Source organism: Lemur catta, chromosome 3, assembly GCF_020740605.2.
Source record: "Lemur catta isolate mLemCat1 chromosome 3, mLemCat1.pri, whole genome shotgun sequence".
Lineage (NCBI taxonomy): Eukaryota > Metazoa > Chordata > Mammalia > Primates > Lemuridae > Lemur > Lemur catta.
In genome coordinates this window covers 112,465,184-112,485,874 of record NC_059130.1, presented here as the reverse complement: position 1 = coordinate 112,485,874, position 20,691 = coordinate 112,465,184, and the positions used below count along the sequence as shown (strand labels likewise).

The 20,691-nt window shown below is 59.6% G+C and overlaps 2 protein-coding genes across 3 annotated transcripts in view; both read right to left on the bottom strand.

Moving 5' to 3' along the window:
* Positions 1 to 5,898, bottom strand: part of KIF17 (kinesin family member 17) — a 42,761-nt gene extending 36,863 nt beyond the window's left edge. For both annotated transcript variants that reach the window (XM_045548516.1, XM_045548517.1), the window contains exons 1-2: positions 5,601 to 5,898; positions 188 to 334 (exon numbers count right to left, since the gene is read on the bottom strand). In XM_045548516.1, coding sequence (XP_045404472.1) covers positions 188 to 334; positions 5,601 to 5,831 — 378 coding nt within the window. In that variant the 5' untranslated portion in view covers positions 5,832 to 5,898. The remainder of the gene's footprint in view (positions 1 to 187; positions 335 to 5,600) is intronic.
* Positions 5,899 to 9,131: 3,233 nt separating this feature from the next.
* On the bottom strand, positions 9,132 to 19,730 carry SH2D5 (SH2 domain containing 5). The gene is made up of 10 exons (XM_045548515.1): positions 19,709 to 19,730; positions 15,400 to 15,528; positions 15,025 to 15,105; positions 14,618 to 14,692; positions 13,514 to 13,660; positions 11,989 to 12,237; positions 11,657 to 11,831; positions 11,183 to 11,291; positions 10,328 to 10,487; positions 9,132 to 9,646 (listed from the first exon to the last, which is right to left on the bottom strand). The coding sequence occupies exons 2-10, from the start codon at positions 15,484 to 15,486 to the stop codon at positions 9,443 to 9,445; spliced, it is 1,287 nt and encodes a 428-aa protein (XP_045404471.1). The 5' UTR covers positions 15,487 to 15,528; positions 19,709 to 19,730; the 3' UTR covers positions 9,132 to 9,442.
* Positions 19,731 to 20,691: the final 961 nt, after the last annotated feature.

The window sequence follows — 20,691 nt, the reverse complement described above, 5'->3', positions numbered from 1 at the left end:
CTGGAAGAAAGAATTTTCTCAGTTTTGTTTTTCTCCCACCACCTTTTCAGAAACCAGAGCCTTCTCCGTCGGTTTGTGCTGAATCAAGCCGGACTCTGACTGTGTCCCACGTCCAAGCCAAAGGTCATACTGCTCTGGGGACCATGCGTGGCTCGAGCCCTGCCCCTGCCCTCCACAAGGCCCGTACCTGGACGCTCTCAAAAATGTGCTCGAACGCCCTGGGGATGATGCCTCTCTGGGAGGGGGGCTCCGGCAGGCCCTGCATGGTGAAGGACTTCCCGCTGCCCGTCTGGCCGTAGGCAAAGATGGTGCCATTGTAGCCCTCGGTGACGCCCTGCACGGGAGGAAGCCAGAAGCCCGGTGCTCAGAGGCCAGGCACAGCGGGGCTGGGGGCCAGGCCTCCGAACTCTTGGGGTCTCACAGAGACAGTCAAGCCATAGGTCGGTCCTCAAGGAGTTCACCCTCTGGAGGGGCAGGAGACTGTCCCCGCGGGGAGGTTAGAGTCTGTGCCGGGGAGCCTGGCCCGGAGTTCACATCTCACCTCCCCCCGTTACTGACTGTGCCCGTCAGCGGCCCCACTTAGGCACATTGAGCCTCAGTGTCCTCATCTGTAATAAAGGAGAAGCACGGTCCCTCCCACAAAGGCTGCCTCGAGGTCGACGTGAGGATTATGTCGCACGCTAGCACATGAAGAGCCGGCGTCCAGAGGTGCTCCCTCAATGTCCCAAGGAGAGGAGAGCACGGAAGAACCTGGCTAAGCCTCTGGGCAGCAAAGAGGGGGAAGAACGGGGGGGGGGGGGGGGGAGGAGCTGAAAGGGTGACTTGGATTTTGACAGGTGACAGGAAGAGGACAGCATTCCAGGCCAAGGGCACAGCTTGAGCAAAGCTGCAGAGGTGAGATGGGGAGAGCGGGCGGAGCTGGGGCCGGAAGGGAAGAGCACACCAGGCTGCGTTTCTAAAGTCATCCTTCATCGCTGACGCGTTTATTCACCGACAGGCACCGACTGTCTGCTCTGCTGGACCCTGTGCTCTGGCTGGGGACAGAGCGGTGCACGAGGCAGACGCAGTCCCTGCCCTCACAGAACTCATGAGGTCACAAATTCTGGAACTTAGTATGGGGGTGGGGGTGGATCCCGTGTCAACACTGGGCCCAGACAACGGCTCCCAGGCCCCAGGGCCCACGTGGCATCCACCTCGCGTCCCACCGCAGAGACCCATGCTGCAGACCAAATCAGGACTCGGCATCCCCAGGAACCGCTGGTGAGGGAAGGCCAAAAGTCCCCATCCACACCCACCGAAAGGATAGGACCTAGGACCTCACTTTTACGGGAAGAAGTGTCCAATATGGGGACAGGCACTGGCAGAGAGATCACCCGACCAGGAGCCCAAGGCTGGGCTTCTCAAGTCCATGAGGGGACAGCAGGGAGCAAAGGAAGTCCCAGGAACAATGTGGAGCAGATCCGGGAGTCTCAATGTCACCCAAGCATGGGGAAGGGATTCTATGTGAGACAAATACAGCGGCACCGCACAGCTGCACCGTCCGCCAGGGCACCACTGGCCTCGCTAGAAATGTGCCTGCCCCGTGCCACTGAGGAACCGAATTTATTTAATTTTAATAAATTTAAATTTAAAGACTGGAGCAGTATATTTCTCCACTAAACATGACTTTATTTTTTGCGTTTCATTTTATTTATTATTTTTTAGAGACAGCGTCTCACTCTGTTGCCCAGGCTGGAGTGCAGTGGCATCATCATAGCTCACTGCAGCCTCAAACTCCTGGGTTCAAGCAATCCTCCTGCCTCAGCCTCCCAAGCAGCCGGGACTACAGGCATGCACCACCACGCCTGGCTAATTTTTGTATTTTTTGTAGACGTGGGTCTTGCTATATTGCTCAGTCTGGTCTCAAACTCCTGGGCTCAAGCAATCCTCCTGCCTCAGCCTCCCAAAGTTCTGGAATTACAAGCGTGAGCCACCGTGTTTCATTTTAATTGTCGAAACTTTGGCATCCAAATTGAGATGTGCTATCAGTATAAAATACATACCCGATTTCAAAGACTTAGTATGAAGAATGCAAAATATCTCACTAACAGTTATTATATACTGATACTAATATGTATTGTTATATTTTTTGAAATGATAATATTTTGGATCTACTGGGTTAAATAAAATATATTATTACAATTAGTTTTACCTGTTTCCTTTGACTTCTTAAGATGTCGCTGATAGAAAAACTGAAGTTCCGTATGTGGCTCACATCCTATTTGTGTTGGAAAGTGTCACTCTAGAGCCGAGCCATCCAATATGGCAGCCACCGGCCACACGTGGTTATTCAAATTTAACTCAAATGCAGCTCCTCAGTAGCACTAACCCCATGTCGAGTGCCCATGTGGCAACTAATTGGACAGCGCAGATACAAAGCATTTCCACTGTCACCGGAAATTCTATAGGACAGCGCTGCTCTAGAGTTAAGTAGAAAACACTTTCACAAGCATTTCTAAAGCAAAACAAAGATTTCAAAAAAAAATCTGCCATCACTTGAGGCCTCCAGATGCCCAGGGGACAAGCACACACACAGAGCAGGTCCTAAATGTCCACCACTCTGTACCTCCACCCCGGCTCTGCCATGCCCACCTGTACTAGGATTTCTGGACCGTTTTCATGACGTCAACTGCTAATGACTCTTTTTATCTTGGTGTCATCCTCAGCAATAGTTCCCATGACATTGCACTACAGCTTGGATGTGTTCATGGGTTTTTTTTTTTTTTTTTTTTTTTGAGACAGAGTCTCACTCTGTTCCCCGGGCTAGAGTGAGTGCTGTGGCATCAGCCTAGCTCACAGCAACCTCAAACTCCTGGGCTCAAGCGATCCTCCTGCCTCAGCCTCCCGAGTAGCTGGGACTACAGGCATGAGCCACCATGCCTGGCTGATTTTTTCTATATATATTTTTAGCTGTCCAAATCATTTCTTTCTATTTTTAGTAGAGATGGGGTCTCGCTCTTGCTCAGGCTGGTCTCGAACTCCTGACCTCCAACGATCCGCCCGCCTCAGCCTCCCATAGTGCTGGGATTACAGGTGTGAGCCACCGTGCCCGGCCTTCATGGGTTTTTTGATTTCACATTAAAATAAACACATAACTATTGGAATTCAAATAAAAAACATCTGTTCTAAATTGCCACATGTACCCTTTCTGACCCCTCCAAGTATCCCATCCAGGGACATCCTACTTCTTCTCTGGCTTCTACTGCACGGCGATCTCTGGAAACCAGCCTGCTCCCCAGCCTAGACTGGGGGCTGAGTCATCAGAGGCGACTCTGAGGCCACAGGTGTGAAGCGGGCAGGAGGAGAGACAGCACAGCCACTGGCTGAGAAGAGCCCCCAGACTGGGCACAGGCCGGGGACGGGGTGAGGAGCTGGGGGAGGGCAGGTGTGGAGTGGAAGCACCCAGAAGAGCTGCAACAGTCACGCAGTGACAAGAGAAGACCGCCTGCGGAGATGTAAGGGCTGGAGAAGCAAAGGGCAAGGACAGAAAGAGCAGTCAGAAGAGCTCGGGGCTTCGAGCAGCAGGAACTGAGGGAAGGTCCTGGGCAGGAGGCTCCCTGGAGGTTGTTCTGGGGCCCCAAGCCACCAGCCGGAGAGCCCTGGGAGCCGGGTCAGAGCCCAGTAGGGCAGATGCCAACGCCTGGCCCTGCGGTGCAGCTGCTCCCCGCTCAGAGGCAGCCTGACCTGCGTGCTGCATGCTGCTCTTTCACTGGGGACAGCAGGCCGGAGTACAGGAACTGGGCACTGGAATCAGAACTGTCCCTGACTTGCCCTACGATCCTCCAGGCCTCTGTTTCCCCATCAGGAGTGATGACTCCAAGCTCTTCTGGTGAAGATCAAATGCTACCTGCTGGTCTCTACCTGGAGGGCCCTTTCTTCCACTTTCTTGCCTGACCATCTCCTCTCATCCTTCAGCTGAGACCTCACCTCTTCCAGGAAGTCCTCCTTGCCCTCCCCCGCATTCCCTCCAGGCCAAGGTCTGCTGGCCTTCCCCGGCCTGCCACAGTTCTCGTCCCACTCACCGCCCTGGAGCTGACAATCGGCTTAGCTAACAATTATTGTAGCTTCTACCTGCCCAGGGGCTTGCTGCAGGCAGAGGCAGCTCTCCTTTACTGCAGCGCACCCACGCTGGATGGTGCCTGATGCGGCGCTGCTGTTCAGTTATTTGTAATAGTGGTTCAATGAATGAACGTGCCATGTGAGTTTGAGGCTCTGTGCATTGTCCAGAGGCAGCTGTCTGACAGAGAATCCCAAATACTGACGGATGTCAGGAGAGGATGGGGAGCGGGAGGGGAAATTTGACAGGGTCATCTCTGTGTCCTTAGTGTCTCCCTCTCTGGGCTAGAGCTTCCTGGGACCCTGATAAAGGAGGCTTTCTCAGGGGATTGCCCCCAGGAAGGGGGGACCAAGACCCTACCCCATGAACAAGGCTGAAGGCCCTGGAGGAGGCAAGGCCACGGAGGGACCCCGGCAGGAGGGAGCAGAGGGGCTCAGCAGAGCCAGGGCAGGATGCTGAGAGCATCGGGGAGGCAACCTAGCGTCTTCTGGGGCCCAGAAACAAAGGTGGAACGAGCTGCTGTGGGAAGAGCGAGCTCCCGTCAGTGGAGATGTGTAAGCGAGGGTGGACATCCAAGGACCCGATGGGGCAGAGGGGCTAGATCAGATGACCCTTCAGGTCCCTTCCAGCCTGGGAGTCGAGGCCAGCAGAGGGACAACCTGGCTACCCCCAGAGCCTAGGACTATCTCCGGGGCAGAGCTGTCCCTCGTTTCCTGGGCATCACCCCTGGTTAGGTCCTGGCCACTGGGGAGCACTTCCCAAACTGTTTCTTTTCGCCATGGAACAACCCAGACTCGCTGAACAGTAGTGGGAGATGATGGCAGAAAGGAACTCCCTTGGCCAGGAGGCAGGTGTAGTTCCAGCCCCACCTCTGCCAGAAACTCACTGTGGGGGGTTTGGGCAAGTGTCCTCCCTCCCGGCCTCAGTCTCCACACCTGTTATGAAGCTGCCTAGTGTGAGCAAGAGCCCTCTAAAGTGAGCAACTGTTGTCGCCTCCCTGTTCCTCCAACGCTGAGAAGTGAGTTAGGCCAAAGAGAAAGCTTCCATTCTTCCAAGACAGGGGCCAGGCCAGTGGGCCTCTCCCTGCAGAAGCAGGGGACCTGGGAGGCCTTTCCTCCCCTCGGAGTCGCCTCGTACCAGCCAGAGCCTCTCGGGAAGCCCAAGGGAGGATGAGGGTGAGCTGGGGGGGAGGCTTCTGAGTGCAGGGCTGGGGCGTGGGGGGCAAGCAGAGGCCGCTGGTGAGGGCAGAAGGAGGAGGGAGCCGGACCACCTGGGGCCCTGGGGAGGGCAGGAGGCAGCTGGGGAAGTGGCTGGAGCTTTCAGGGTCTTGAAGGTGTCGAGTAAGCGCGCAGTGCGAGTGGCCTGGGGGATGCAGCTCTTGTGGGGAAAGGTCTGGAAGGGACAGGGCAGGTCATGAGGACCAGCTCTGGCGTTGGGGACGGTGGAGACCTGGACCCCCAGCCCTGCCCCGCCAGTCTCAACGGCGGCCCGCGGGCGCCCTCACCTCCACCAGCGGGTAGGCGATCTCGTTGTAGATCTGCTCGGTGAAGTGGTCCATGTGGTAGGCGCCGTCGAAAGTGAACTGCTTGGGGGGCTCGTCGGCGGCGCCCGGGTTCTGGATGAAGCACTGGCCGCGCGCGCAGTCCACGGTCACCACGGGCTGGCAGTGCAGCTTCCGCTCCCGCTGGTTCATGGGCCGGCAGCGCACCACCACCTTCACCGACTCGGAGGCCATGGCGCCGCGGCCGCGCCCCCGCCCGCGGGGGCAGACAACCGCCCGGCCGGGGACCCCGGGCCGCCCGCGCCAAGGGGCGGAGCCAGCGCCGAACGCGGGGGCGGGGCCTCGCGACGGGGGCGGGGCCCCGGCGGGGAGATGGGACTCCGCCGGGGGCGCCCAGACGCGAGGAAGGCGGCCGCGGGGCAGTCGCAGGACCCGAGCAGGGGCCGCCGCCGCCCCCCGCGCCCGGGCTCGCAGGTCCCTGACACCCGGCACGGGCGGGGAAGTGGGGGATCCGCGCTGCAGGCGCCGCCGCAGGACCGGAGTCCAGGAGCCGCCACAGCCGCGGCCGGCACGCACGTCGCCGCGGCGTTCGCGGTTGCTGGGCAACGCCCGCGGCGTCACAGGGGGCGGGCCCAGGGAAGGACTCGTGTTTTTGGCTGGAGGCCCGCGCGCGGCTGCCTGCGGGGAGGACCGGCGCCGGCTCGGCTGCGTGCCGGGCGCTTTCGCCTCCGCACAGCCCGGGTTCAGAGACGTTAAGCAACTTGCTCGAGGTTGCCCCGCTAAGGTGGGAGCTCACGCTTGACTCTGCCTCCGGGCTAGAGAGATCCAAGAAGGGAGGCTTCATGAAGGGGTTAGAGACCTATTGAGAAAAGCGACAAGGACACAGCCCTGTACTGACTCAGGGGAAGGCTGCCCAGAACTCACAGCCCTGCACCGGGCAAAGCTTCCTCTGATGCCATTTCTGCTCATTTCTGCTAAGACTCAAGATCTTAAAACAAACAAAAACGTTAGGAGCCAAGTCCTTTGGCTGGAGCTGGGCATGGCACACACTTGTAGTACCAGCTACTCAGAAGGCTGAGGCAGGAGGATCACTTGAACCCAGTTCTAGTCCACCCTGAGCAACATAGCAAGACCCCTTCTCTTAAAAAAAAAATTCTTTTGGCTGGAGAGGCCACCCAAGCCAGAAGAGGGGCTCTCTTACACCTGTGGGCTTCCCCCTTGCACAAAAACACAGTATCAGCTATGTGCTAGGTACTGCGACAGATGCTGGGGAGACAGCCCTCCTGAAGCTCACAGTCTAGCAGGGGAGAGTGGACATTGGAAACAAAAATCCTACAAACAAAGTCCCATAAATAAGTTTACAAACTAAAGAAATCAGTTCTGTAGAACATCGGAAAAGAGAACCTCACTTGGCCTAGGGGGTCAGGGCGGGCATCCTGAGACTGACTGAAGCTGAAATATGAAGGTTGAAGAGTTAACGTGAAGGGAGAGGAGGAGTACAAGGAAACCTGTCTGGGCTGTGCAAAGGTACTGTGGCATGTTGCAGGAGCAGGGAGCAAGCCCAAGTTGCCAGATCAGGACTGGAGTATTTTTCCTATGGGAAATAGCCACTGACGTTCACTGCAGAAGAGGAAGCAACATGGCTTGATTAAATCTACCTAGCTGAGCCTTTGGAACATGCTGAGCCCTTGAGGACGGGACCTCTGTCTGGGTTGCCATTCAGCACCAGCTGAAGGTATGTTTGGCAAACCAGACAAAGCAGGCAAACTTGACAAAGACCATGGCTTTCAAAGGAAAGAAAAGTCTGTACCAGACAATCCAAACAAATGCATTTTATTTGTTTCAAGTCCACACAGGAAGAAGAGCTGGGCCACCAAGGTGGTACATTGGGACAAAGAGAAAACTGTGGCCTCTAGACATTAAGGAGTCTGCAAACATGGGCAAAACCTTGCCCGGTTTGTAACACATGATCAATAAATGCTGTGTGAAGGAAGTTAAAGTGCTTGGGGAAGACTGGTCCCTTCAGTGTGAATGTTCCGTGATGTCTTATCCACAGATAATGCACACAAAACCCTTCCCGCACAGAGGTGAGCTTTGGCCCAAGTCTGGGCCAATTACCAGGTCTCCTTAAATACACATGTCTGGTGCTGTAATCCCAGTCATGGAATGTCACTAAACCCCTCTCCTTGCCAGGGGAATGAGGCTGCGGCCTCCCAGTAGAGACCAGGGCTTTGCCCAGGGAAGGGATGGGTTCCGGTAGAGATGCCCGCACAACAGAGTCCCAACTTCCCACTCACATTATCAAACTAGTGCTGGGTTTCCAGTGAAAAGAGCCCCTAAAGGACAGCCTCCTTCTATCCCCTGCGACAGGACATCTTACTGACTTGTGAGACAGAAGGTCCTGAGCCAATATCCCGTCCCAGCTGGGAAAAGGGAAGCTGGGAACATGGGGCCTGAGCCTCCGGGTGTCTGCTTTGCCTTCCCAAGCTTGCCCCCTTCTTCCTGCTCCGTCCCACCCCAGATGGGGGAGAAGGCAGCCCCCAGATTCATGACCAGGCCTCTGCCTCAGGAGGAGAAGTTCCTCCACAATGAACTTGTTCTGGAACTTAATTTGGAAGATGCATATTTTTCTGTTGAGGTTACTTACAAAGGGGGACACCTGGGTTTGTCAGTCACTGGCAGGGCTACTGCCTGAGCCTAGAATCACTTCCACGGATCTCCCACTGCCACAGAGGCCAAGCCCCTCTGGCAGGGCCCACATCAATTCTACCTTTGGATGATTCTGCTCTGACCCCATCCCCAATGTGGCTGGCCTGGTGAGGTGGCCCCTGACAGCAGTGGTCAGCACCATGCTAAGAAGGCTTTCCAAGGCAGCCACCAAATGTCCTGTGGTCTATGGGAGAGTTGGGCAGGGCCCTGGTCACCCCACTAAGTCTGGGCTCACTGCTGGCCCCTCCCTGTCAACTGGCTAAAGGAAATGAGCCCAAGATGGGGGGGGGTGTCTTGGTGATTCTTACAGGCTGCAGGGGAGGGGATAGGCCTGGGGCATCCCTTCTGAGCAAGCAGGAATCATAGTCCTGTGGTTCCTTTCTGAGGGGCACACTTGAACTCTTGGCCCTGTCTGCTAGGCCACAGCCCTTTCTGCACACAGGTGTCCGCCTGTGCATGGGCTGTGGGTGGCACAACCCTTTGTGCCTCCTGCCCTTTCTGCACCTTCCTAACCCCCGATTGCTCAGAGCACAAGATAAGACTCTGTCACCCTCAGATGCATGTGAGAAACAGGCCGTGCTCTACCTGTCATCCTGGTGTGGCTCAGCCCCAGCCTTCCTGCCCACAAGCTCCTCGGGGTCACCTCTGCTCTCTCACAGAGAGGTGGCTCACCCCCAGATGTTTGCCCAAAGTGGGAACTCAGCCCTGCCTCCCCAAGCCCTTCTCCCTCACTTTTCTGCTTTCCTCTGTCAGGAGCTCTCTGGAAACTCCCAGTCAGGGACCCAAGGCCTGGCCCCCTTAGGAGAGGGCTGCACCTCCATCACCAACAAGCTCCCACCTTAGGAGTAAAGTGGAAGCCCAGAAATGACAAGCATCCGAAGTCACCCAGCAAGTTATCGGAAGCCTGGAGCTTCGCCTGCCCCTCCTGGAATCTGGGGGGGCCACATGCCCTGCAAGAAGCCACTGGCAATCCCCAATCTCAGGGCTCCCCTCCCACACGCAGTGAAGCAATGGAAGACTGGTCCAAGGGGCAAGGTGACTAGATCGAACTGGTGACCAGTGGGGTGCAAGATGGGCAGAGGCTGCTGAGGCCAGGGCCAGGGTAAGCTGGGGTCTGGGGAGTGGGGACCCGCCTCCTAGCCCAGGCCCTGCAGTTCTGCCTCGGACTTGGCATGGCTGAGGGGCCAGAGAGTCCGGGGCAGCCTGCCCTCGGGCCGGCAGTCCTGCTCCTCATAGGTGGGGTTCAGGCGGCCCATGTCGAGGGGGCAGAAGAGGCTGCGCTCCGTCACAGCGTGGTTCTCCACCAGGGCCTCCAGGCTGGGGAACTCTGCTGGCAGGTGCTAGGCGAGGAAAGGGCTTCAGCTCCAGTCCTCTTCCCCATGGCTCATGCCAGCCACCCCCTCCCACAGGAGGCTGACCATTTTAGAGAGCAGGACATAGAGGTCAGAGAGGTCACATGTGCTGCCATGGAACAGACAGACACCATTTCCTCTCTGAGACATTTAGCGTGGAAGTAGGGGCACACACGTGAAAACCCCTGCCACCGCTCCCACTCTCTGGAAACCCGGGGGCAGGACAAGACACCCGAACGGAACTCAGGCAAGCCCTGGCCTCTGAGTCAGTTTCCTCCTCTTCTAAGATGGGGTGGGGTGTGGGAAAGCAGGATTTAAAAGCCAGGATTCCTATAGAAATGTGAGGCCCAAGACTATTAGCTGCACCCTCTAAAAGGCCCCTCTGGAGAGCGGGCCCTCAGGGACCAGGCACCTCCCTGGTCCTCCCAAGTCTTTAGGTCAGGGCGGAGCCAGCAGGGCAGAGGCGGGGCCAAGTGGGCCAGCAGGGCCAATGAGGGCAGCGGAGGTGGGAGGGAATCGGCTAAGGGGCGGGGCCAGAGGGAGCCAATGGGACCTGAATGGGGGCGAGGCAGGCTCAGGACCTCAGAGGTTAGAATGGGGCGGGGCATGAAGGGCAGGGGCGGGGCCAGCGACGGGGCGGGGCCAGGGCGCGGCAGGCCGCTCACTCACCTCCAAGCAGTAGCGGCCCAGGTGGTTCCGGAAGACCTGGTGGGGCACCACGCCGCACTGCGTGCGCACCGACAAGCACCACTGGCCGCTGGTGCCCGGGTCAGGCCACAGCAGGAAGGCCCCGAGCACGTCTCTCCGCAGCAGGGCGAGGGCACAGTGCCTGGGGACACAGAGTGGGTGGCTGAAGGCAGGACCCCTAGTCTGGGCCCAGCTCAGGTTGCTCCCTGGGCAATGGCATAACAGCCCATAACAGGATCAAATGCCCTTAAAACCACAGCCCGCCAGGCGCGGTGGCTCAAGTCTGTAACCCCAGTGCTTTGGGAGGAGCTGGAAGGTGTAATCGCTTGAGCCCAGGAGTTCGAGGCTGCAGGCAGTGAGCTACGACGGCGCCCCTGCACTCCAGCCTGGGAATTCAAGCCTGGGTGACAGCGCAAAACTGTCTCTTAAAAAAAAAGCCGGACCCCGAGTAGCTGCTCAACGCTCAATGAAAGGAAGCTTTTAGAGGCTTAAAAGGTTTCCAGAGGGTCCGTAATTGTTCATAGCTGCAAGACCCCATCAGGAGAGAGGTTTAAGGAGCTGACATTTAGGGAGCTCTTGCCCTGCCACAGGCCAGGGACTGAGAGCTTTGCCTGAATTACCTCATTTGATCTTCTCACAACCTTGCCATGAAGGTCCTTTCATTGTCCCCATTTTACATTTGAGAAAACTGAGGGCCGGGAGGTGGAATCCCGGGCCTGAGGCCACCGAGGTTGGCAGTGCTCTGCACAAGAGTGTGCACCTCAGGGCCCTGGGGAAGCCCACAGCCCATTTCTTTGGCCACCCCAACAGACTGGCATCAGGCCAGGCCCCTCCTACCTGGAGATGCCAGCAAAGGCCCAGATGTTCTCTGTCAGGCTGCCGTCGCTCTCCACCAGGCATGAGGGGCCACCAGGCCCCCGGGGCCATGCCTCCCATGCAGCAGGAACTATGGAGATGGCCGAGGGGTCAGAGGGAGAGTGGCCAAACCCTCCCATGCCAAGCTTGCCCTACGGCCACCGGCCCCATGTCTGTCTCCTCACCATGCCTCCCGCCCTGCCCAGCAGGCACTCGGCCAGCCTACAGCAGACACATGCACACACGGGCACCCCCACGCACCAGTTACAGTCCAGACCCAGCTGTACATAGCCACTGTGCAAGCCCTGGGCACACACACGCGCACAGACATCCCCTTGGAGGGGCAGCCACAGCTTTGCAGGGATGTGCACTCACGCCCACCCTCTCTGACTGGCGCAGGAGCACACAGGCACGTGCTCCAGGTGCACACGGGGCAGGCGTGCTCCTGCAACTCACAGGCCTCCCGAGCCGACAGCTGCAGCTGAGTCTCGTAGGTGCAGCCTCGGTAGGCCCCCGAGCGGATCACCTTGCTGCGAATGGCCTTCTTGCGCACCAATGTGGGTGAGCAGTAGGGATTCCCCAGGCGGACATGGCGGGGGCCCCCGCGGCCTTCTAAATCTGATAGCTCCTTCTAAGGCACCAAGAGGAGCCCACGGGCAGGCAGACTCAGGCCCAGCCATGTCAGGCTGGGTGAAACCCCCCACTGAAGTCCACCCTTCCAATGTGACCCCCATCCCTTGCCCAGTTCCCTTGTCCACTGCCCACTCCCTGGCTGGGGTGCTGCTCACCCCACTGCCCACTGGCCCCTCTGCTGGCAGCCGCCGGAAGGAGACCAGCGCATGGACATTCTGTGAGAGCTGGTCACGGCCGAAGGGCTCCCGCACCAGGCCAGAGGGTCCTCCAGAGCTGGGTAGTGGCTTCTGGGGCATGTCCCCTGAAGGCCCTGGGCAGGGCTTGGGCTGTGCTCTCTCCTCAGGGTGCTGCAAGAGGTAAGCAAGCTGGAAGGAGCGGCAGAGTAGCAGGTGCAGGATTTGGACCTGGGGGGAGAGGTGGGCTCAGCTGGAGGAGCTCTCCCAGGGAACGCCAAAGCCATCAGCCCTCCCTCCATGGATGCGTGCAGCCCCATGGCTTCGAATGCTCTTCCCCATTCCTCCTGGGAAAACTATCCCTCAAAAGCTCACCACCATCAGGCTCCTCACCAGTTTCCTTAATTTACTTAACAAATACTGAGCACCTACTTTGTGCCAGAAATCCTGAATGGAGCAGAGAATCTAACCGCGGCCAAAATGCACCCCTAGCCATGGGCTTCCCACTCCTGCCCTGTGCAGTCAGTCAGTGCCTTTTGGAGGAATGGCTGTGAGCGCAGTCCCTGGAGTCAGAACCTGGGCTCCAATCCTGGCTCTGTCACTTAGCAGCTGCTGTGTGACCCTGGGCAGAACACGGCACTCTCTGAGCCTTGTTCTTGTCCTCTGTGCTCCTTTGAGGAGTTAATGAAACGGAGCACAGAAAACTGCCAGTGTGGGCCTAGTCCTTTTTCGGGGCCAGCACATTCTACCTGCCACACACACCATCCAGACCCAACATGTTAGAACCTTAAGTTTCAGAAGATCGAGGGCCATGTCTCAGCCACCTGTCACACCAGCGTCCAGCACAGGGCTCGACATACAGGATGACAGCAAATGCTTACTGGATGAAACCAAACCCAGGCTCTGCTTGCCAGACGACTGGTTGCCACAGCCCTGTCATTCATGACGGTCAAACTGGTTTTGACTCCCTGATCTACCTGCCCACCCCCTCGCCCCCACCCGACCACAGAGGGCCAAGCACTGCCACATCTCAAGACCTGGACCAGGGCACTGCTCTCACAGAACCCAGGTGTCTGTAATTAGGGACAGACTGATGATACAGTGCAGTTCATGTCACAGGACCCCAAAGAGAGGGGCCGTCCAGAGGAGTCAAGGTGGGGTTCACATACACGTGGGCTGAGCCTTGAAGGGCAAGTCAGAATCTGTCCGGACGAGAAATGGAGGGGCACTGCACACAGAGGGAACAGCACGAGCAGAGGCCTGACAGCGTCACCGGCCAGGTTCCCACCCAGGCCCCAGGGAACGCTGAAGCCACTGACTTGCTTTGTAGTGTCCTCAGCGGGCAGAGCCACAGAAGAAGCCAGTGTGGCCAGGGGCATATGCTTGGAGGAGACTCAGGCCACCTTGGCTTAACCCTCAAAGGCCTCTGTCCCTGGGATCTGTCCTGATGCCCAGCACACCCCCGCCCAGCCTCGGTCGTGGTCCCCCTGCCTCGGGCCCCAGACACCTCTCCAGGCTGGCTGCCCACAAACAGGTGGCAGAAGAGCTTGCTGGCCGGGCTCCGTGGGTTGCGGGCGATGAAGGCAAACTGGCAGTCAGCAGGGCACCAGGTGGAGTAGAGCACGCGCCTCAGGGCATGCGCCATCAGGAGCACCTGGGGGCGGCGGGCATGAAGGCCCCTCAGACCAGCACCTGGCCTCAGCCCTGGGGGCCCCCCACCTGCTCTCCAGCCTGCACGCCCAGCTGAGGGCCACCCCAGTCCTGGGGGAGGAAATCCTCCCTTCTCCCAGGCCTGCCCAGTCCCAAACCCCCGTCCATCTTTCGTGGCCCCTGGGCTGGGGACCAGCCCCCTACGCTAGGGAACCGAGGGCAGGGCAGGTACGGCCTGCTGGGGTCCCAGAGAAAGGCAGCAGCAGGCACCGGGATTACACGCCAGGTTTCAAGTCAGGGGTTTCGAATCCTGGCTCTGTCACTCATCTTCCATGTGACTTGGGCAGGTGAATACAGTCCTCTGTTGTGACATGTGTCAAGTGGGGAGAATACCAGTATCTCTCTGATAGGGCTGTTGGTGGGGGTCAGTGGGACCTCATGCAAGTGGCACAAGACCTGACCCCAGGGCCCTGCAATGACCAGCTCTGGGACACCGTATGCACCGCAGCTATGGGGCGCAGGCTGGCATGCAGTTATCGAGCTCCCACCATCAGCTTGCCCCAAGAGGAGCGTGCGCAAACTGCGGGAGGGGCAGGGCGGCCAGGCAGGGGCTCCCACTGGCCCGCAGCCCGAGTCTGGCCCCTGCCACAGTTGTGAGAGGCTGTCCATGGCCCACCAGCCGAGACTGGGCAGGGCACCTTCGAAAAGCTCATAGTGCTGGAAGATTCCAGTGCTCAGGCCAGGAGCTGGCCCCCTGCCCGCCCAGGAGATTTTGGAGGCCTGCAGGTAACTGTGGCCTGGAGCTTGCCCTGGGAGGTGGGTCCTTGGAGAGAGAAAGTCCAAAGGCCCAGAGCAGACTGTGGGAAGCCTGGGGCCAGGACCCGGGCGCAGGTGAACACAGCCTGAGGGAGGAGACACCTGGCCCTATCCAGTCCTCACCTGCACCCACACGGGCTCCTACCTCACCCTCCCCACTGTAGATCTTGAGTCCCTGAAGGTTGAATTTCAGGATGACAGCCCGGCGTCGGGGACAGTCCTGGAGGAAAGAGAGTTAGGGGGGCAGGTGTCACCTCCCAGGCTTTGCCCTCAGTACCATCCACCAAGGGCTGGTCAGGGATGAGGGACTCAGGGCCTGAGCCCGGGGAAGTGTGGATGGCTCCCGGCAGAACATCCCCCAACCAGGGCCATCGAGGGCCACGTTATGACCAACTCCCATTTCTCCCATCTGTGTCTTCCAACTGTGGGGTGCAGGTCACAGACAGCCCAGAGGAAGGGAGTCCCCGGCATAAGGGATCTGGTCTGGTGGGGTCGTTCCAAGGCTGGGATCTCTCCCAGGGAAGTGCCCTCCCAGCCCCCCAGCCCACCCACCTTCAGTGCCCACAGCTGTCGCTGCACCAGCCACACGCTCTCCTGTGTGTCCAGGTCGTCCACAGGGAAGGAGCCCACGTACTGCTCGGCAGGGAGGGTGGGAGGGGAAGGACAGGGAGTCAGGCCCCCCAGGTACCCTCTGCCCTGCCAGCCTCAGACAGCAGCACAGCACGGTTCATGCTCTGCTGCTGTCCCAGCAGGTGACCCTGGCTGAGCCACTCTAGCCCTCTCAGGTGTCCTCCCCGCCTGTGTGCACACACACTCCAAAGCGTGGGCCAGGGAAGGAAGACCTAGAAATGGGTCCTTGACCGCCAGCTCCTCCCCACCCCCAGGGCCTGCCACCCAAGGACCACCCGGACGGGGAGCCGCACCCACCTGGGCAAACTTGGTGATGCACCTGGGCTGGAGAGGGGCTGGCCCGCAGTCAGACGCCCTGCGGCCCCGTGCCCCGGCCTTCTGCATGGCCCCCAGGGTGCCCGGCTCCCAGCTCTGCAGGAGAGAAGGCTGCAAAGGGCAGGAAGAGAAGGGCTGGTTTGCGAGTAGGCAAGCCACAGCGCCCCCAACCGGCCAGTGAGTTCATTTGCTCATTCATTCATTCCTGAGCACCTGCTATGTGCCCAGCAATGTCCTGGGCACTGGGGACACAGCTCTCCCCCAAAATGATGAAATCTCTGCCTGCCCTCATGGAGCTGACATTCTTGTTGAGGAGAAAGATGATAAACTGAATAATAAGATAGATAATATGTTAGATGGTGATAAAGGGAAGAGGATCTGAAACACCAGGTTGGGGGTTGATTAAAGCCAAGAAGCCCTCCCTGAGGAGGTAAGATTTGGGTCAAGATCTGAAGAGTGGCCAGTGTCTCAGGCCTGTAATCCCAGCACTTTGGAGGCCAAGACAGGAGGATCAGAGGATCAATTAAGTCCAGGAGTTTGAGACCAGCCTGAGCAATATAGCAAGACCCCATCTCCACAAATTATATTTTAAAAAAGTAGCCAGGTGTGGTGGTGCACACCTGCCACCCCAGTTACTTGGGAGGCTGAGGTGGGAGGATCACCCTGAGCCCAGGAATTTGAGGCTGCCATGAACTATGATCATGCCACTGCACTCCAGCCTAGGTGACAGAACAAGATCTTGGGTGGCAGTTCATGCCCTGGGTTCCTGTCTTATTCACTCAGCAAACCCTGAAGACCAAGTGCTCAGTCTCTGCCCCCAAGGGGTGGCAGTCAGTCAGGGGACAGACTCCTACCAGCTTATACAAAGTACCCAAGGGAAGGGAGGGTGCCTGCTAAGGTTCCACCAAAGAGGAGGGTGGTGACATCAGTGAGAACAGAGTCTGCCAAGGCCCAGAGTGGGGAGAGCAGCTGCTGGGGCCCTCAGGGAGTCCTCACCAGAGCAGCAGGCCAGGACCAGTTTGGGATCAGCCTTAAATGCCAGACTAGGGAACTCAGGCTCTGCCCTGGGGGCAGTGGGAGCCACTGCAGGTGGCTAAAAGCTGATGGCCAGAGCTGAGGGGGCCCCTGCTCATTCGGCCCAGCCAGACACCAGTCCCTTCACGAAGCCCCCAGCCCCTTGCAGATTGTGCAGACCGGTACTCAACCAGACAGTGTGCCGATACTCAGTCGGGATGCGGAGAAGGTGGACAGCTGCCCTGGGGCGCTGAGGAGCACCCACCGCCCCTGCCCCCCAGCCCAGCCTGGTTCTGGTCTTTCCTGGGACTCTTCTCCCAGACCCACTAGTGGAGGAGAAGGAGAGAGGGGCCTTACAAGATTGTCCTCATTTCCCCTGAGAGCCCAGGACCACAGCTGGTGCTCAATAGATGCTGAATAAATGCATCAACAGACCTATGACTACGAGAAGAATGGCTGACTGCCTCTCCCAAGGTCCCCAAGGACTCAGCTTCCCCAGCCTTTCTGGGGCCAATTAGAAAGCCACGTCCCTCCCATATCCTGGCTGGCCCTCTCACCAGCCTACTCACAATCACTAACTTGGGATCAGAGAGACCTGGGTCCAAATCCTGTGCGACTCCGGGCAAGCTGCCACAACTCCCTGAGCCTCCACTGCCCCGTCTGCAAACCTGGGAGCAGCGGAAGAGAACCAAGCGGAGAAGCAGGCACCCGCTCGGTGCCAGCCGGGCTGGGAGCAGATGCTCAACAAATAGTTTCACAGCACATGGGGGACCCCAAAGCCTGCCACTCAGGGGTAGCTTGGGAGGTCAGCAGGGTCTGACCACCTTCACCCTGCTCCTTGCCCCAGGCCACGCCCACAGGAGACCACTCAGTCTTGGAGGGCAAGGCAGGGGAAGGCCAGAAGAGAGCAGGTATCAGACAGAGCTGTGGGCAGGAAAGGGTGTGTCCTGGGTGTGCCCCAACTCACCACCTTTGTGGGGAGTCTTTGGAGAAAGAGGGAGGGTTTGGGTGCTTTGGAACTGACACTTTCAGCACCAAGAGCCAGGAACAAAGGCCCCTATCTCTGCCGGCCTCTGACCTTCAACCCCAGGCTCAGGCCAGGGTGGAGGGGCCAGCAGTGATCTACTTCCAATGAGCAGCCAGCACAGACGACAAGCTGGAAAATAAATACCCCTGAGGCTTCCCTAGCTCCCCTCTCATCCTGTCTGCCCTCCCGCTGTTTCGGGCTGGCACCCTCCACTTTTTGATCCTGATCATTTTTCACATCGTATCCTTTACTTTTAGTACCTTTTATGTTTAAATAAAGCAAAGTTAGCTGTGTGACCGGCACTAATGCCACGAGACACCTGCTCCAGGTAAGGAGGTGGAGCTTCCAGTGAAGCCACCTTAGATGGCAGGCGGTGGGGAGGGAGGAGGCAGAGACCAAAAAACAAATGGGACAAAAGGGAGAGAGGGAAAGAACCGAGGATGCAAAGGCGGTGGACAGAGGCGGGGGCAGAGAGGGGTGAGCAGACAAAAGAAGAGAGAGAAAGGAGAGCCGGTAGGAGGGAGAGGAGGGCACGCTGGCCATCCTCAAGCACCCAGAGTGTGAGTTGGAAAGGAGCGCACGCGACCGCACACTTGCATGCTCATGCTCACGCTCACGCACACACACACTGGCAGAGGCAGCTGTCTAAGCCAGCCTCCCCCTCCAGAGCCCCAGCTGCAGCTCTCCGTGTCCCCAGCGTCCTGGCTGGGGTAAGGCCCTCCCTCCTGGGCCACCCCCTCTCCCCCATTACCCGATCTTTCCCCCTGGTCCTTAGCCTCCCTGGAAACTGAAGTTTCTCCCTTCTTCCATCTCCCTCCCAAGCCTGAGGGCACAGGCATTTCAGCCCCAGCCCTGGAGTTGGGGGGAGGTGGGAGTTCCCAGGGAGGACAGCAGGCTCACCCTAACCCTGGAAACAGACCTGCTTGCCCATTTTGGATCAGACCTGGTTTTCTGAGGTTTGACACAAGAGGCTGGCCGGGCCAGCACCTTCCTAAGGGGACACATTTGGAATGAGGCTGAGGCACCCCTCTTGTTCCTCTGAGGTTTTCTGGGAGGCCCTGGTTAGAGACAGGGGACCGGATGGGTTGACCTTCCTCCTGGGTCAAGCACAGGGGCTGGCTCTCTGCTGCACTGTACCTACCCACCTTCTCAGCCTGCAGACCCTGGGCTCAGCAAATGGTGGCTCAGGGAGGTGAAGTCACTTGCCCGAGGTCACACAGCGTAAGTGGGAGAGCTGGGAAGGAACCCAGGGCTCTGGAGCCCTATCCCCAGGCCATGGCAGTGCCCTTCTGCTCGGACTGCCCTCCCCCACATACGCAGCGTGTCCACCGCTGGCGTCCGTGGCCCCAGGTGCGGCGCTGATCCGACCAGCAGAACCGCGGCTTCCTCTCCCTGGCGCCCCCCTCCTTGCCCGGGCTCACTCCCGCCTGCCCGGGCTCGCGGAGTCGCGGAGAATGAAGACCCCGCAGCCAGGGGTCAGCAACACGGACTGCGGGGCCAGCAAGGTGGGCTGCCGTGACCCGGGGCGAGTCGCGTTACTTCCCGGCCCCGGTTCGTCCGCTGTGAAGCGGGCATCGCTCGGGGTCGCCTGCCGGTTGTCGTCGCTCCACTATTTCCGAGCCCGCTATCTGGGGCCCAAAGTCCCCAAGTCCCCGCCCTCTGGGGCGCCCAAGCTGGGGTGGGGGCCGGGCTGGGGGCGGCAAACGATGTGCAGAAAGACACTGCGGGGTGAGGAGAAAACGAGGTGCGTGCGTGTTCGGGTGCGCCTGAACGCAGCGTGGTCGAGGACGGCCGCTCCGAGCAGACGACATTTGAGCGGAAAGTGCCGTTTTCAGGACCCAGCGGGGCGCAGAGCGCGGCACCGAGAGGGAGACCGACCCGCCGTCTTACAGTCATTCCCGGGAGCCACAGCCCCCGCCCGGGGCACAGGGCGATGGCGCAGGTGACCGCAGATGGGGTGACGGCACGCAGGGACAGGGTGCTTCCAGTTCTCCGGGACCCTCCCCGCACCTCAGCGCCCGCGACCGAGCCCCGCGCCCGCCGGGTCCCGGCCCGGCGCTCACTCACCGCAGCCGCCGCGCTCCAGCCGGGTCTCCGCAGCTCGAACCAGCGCAGCTCCACGCGTCCCCGCGCCCCAGCCCCGCGTCCGGGCCCGCCCCCCGCTTCTCGCCACCCCCGCCCCGCGCGCCCCCCACGTGGCCCCGGGAACCGGCCCCAGATCACCTGGCGGCGACCGCCCGCCTCGCCCACCAATCGGCGCCCGCGGAGCCGCTGCGCTTGGCCGCGCCGCCCAATCGGCGGCCGCAAGGGGCCCTGGCACCGCCCACGGTAGCCCGCGCCGCAGCGCTCCGCCTTAAAGGGCGGGGCTGAGCCGGCGAGAGGAGGGGCCCCCTTCTTGGGCTGGGGGCCCCGGATCCCCGGGCCTCACTTACGGGTCCCTTCTCCCTTCTCCCGGAGAGCCTCTGCCCCGCCCGCCCCCCGGCTAGCTCCTCCTCGTTGTCCCAGCTGCGGGCCCCGCAGCGCCTCCTTCGAGAAGCCTTCCAGGACCACCAGTCACTCTCCGCTGTCCGCAGAGCCCTTGCGGCGGTCTTGCTTGCTTGCTCGAAAGCCCCCTCAGCCGAGTGCGGGCGCTGCGCCGGAGGGTCTCCATGCGCCGCTCGCGGGACAGAACCTGGCGTCCTCCCGGGGAGCGCGGTCGTGGCGCGTCCTCTCCCTCCCTGCCTCCCCGCGGGCCGCTCTCAGGCGAGGACCGACCGCACTGACCGAGCCTGCAGCTCGGGCCCGGCACCGAGAAGTCTGGAACGAACGGTCATCACTGCACACGGGCCGTGACCCCGTCCTTTGGGTCACACGGAAATCCACTTAGAGGGGGGACGGGTCAGCAAATGTAGCCAGAGTGTCAGCCCCAGGCGTGAGCCCGAGAGCACATCAGGCTAGGCGCCCTGCAGATGCCAAAAATAAATAGCAAGTCCGAGTGAGCCCAGGCTTTGGTGTGTATTAAACCCGAAAGCTGCAGAAAGAAGACACCAGAAACTGCCCATGTGCCACACCACAGAAAGGCCAGGACACGGGCTGGCTTCCCCGTGGGGGAGCAAAGGCTGCAGCCCAGCAGGTGAGCGCCCTGACCCTGACAGCGCGGCCGCGGCAGAGACAGTCCGCCTGGCTTTGAGGGCCGGGGAGTTCCAGAGGAGGCAGCTTTGAGCCCTGGGGCCATACTAGACATTGGCTTTGTC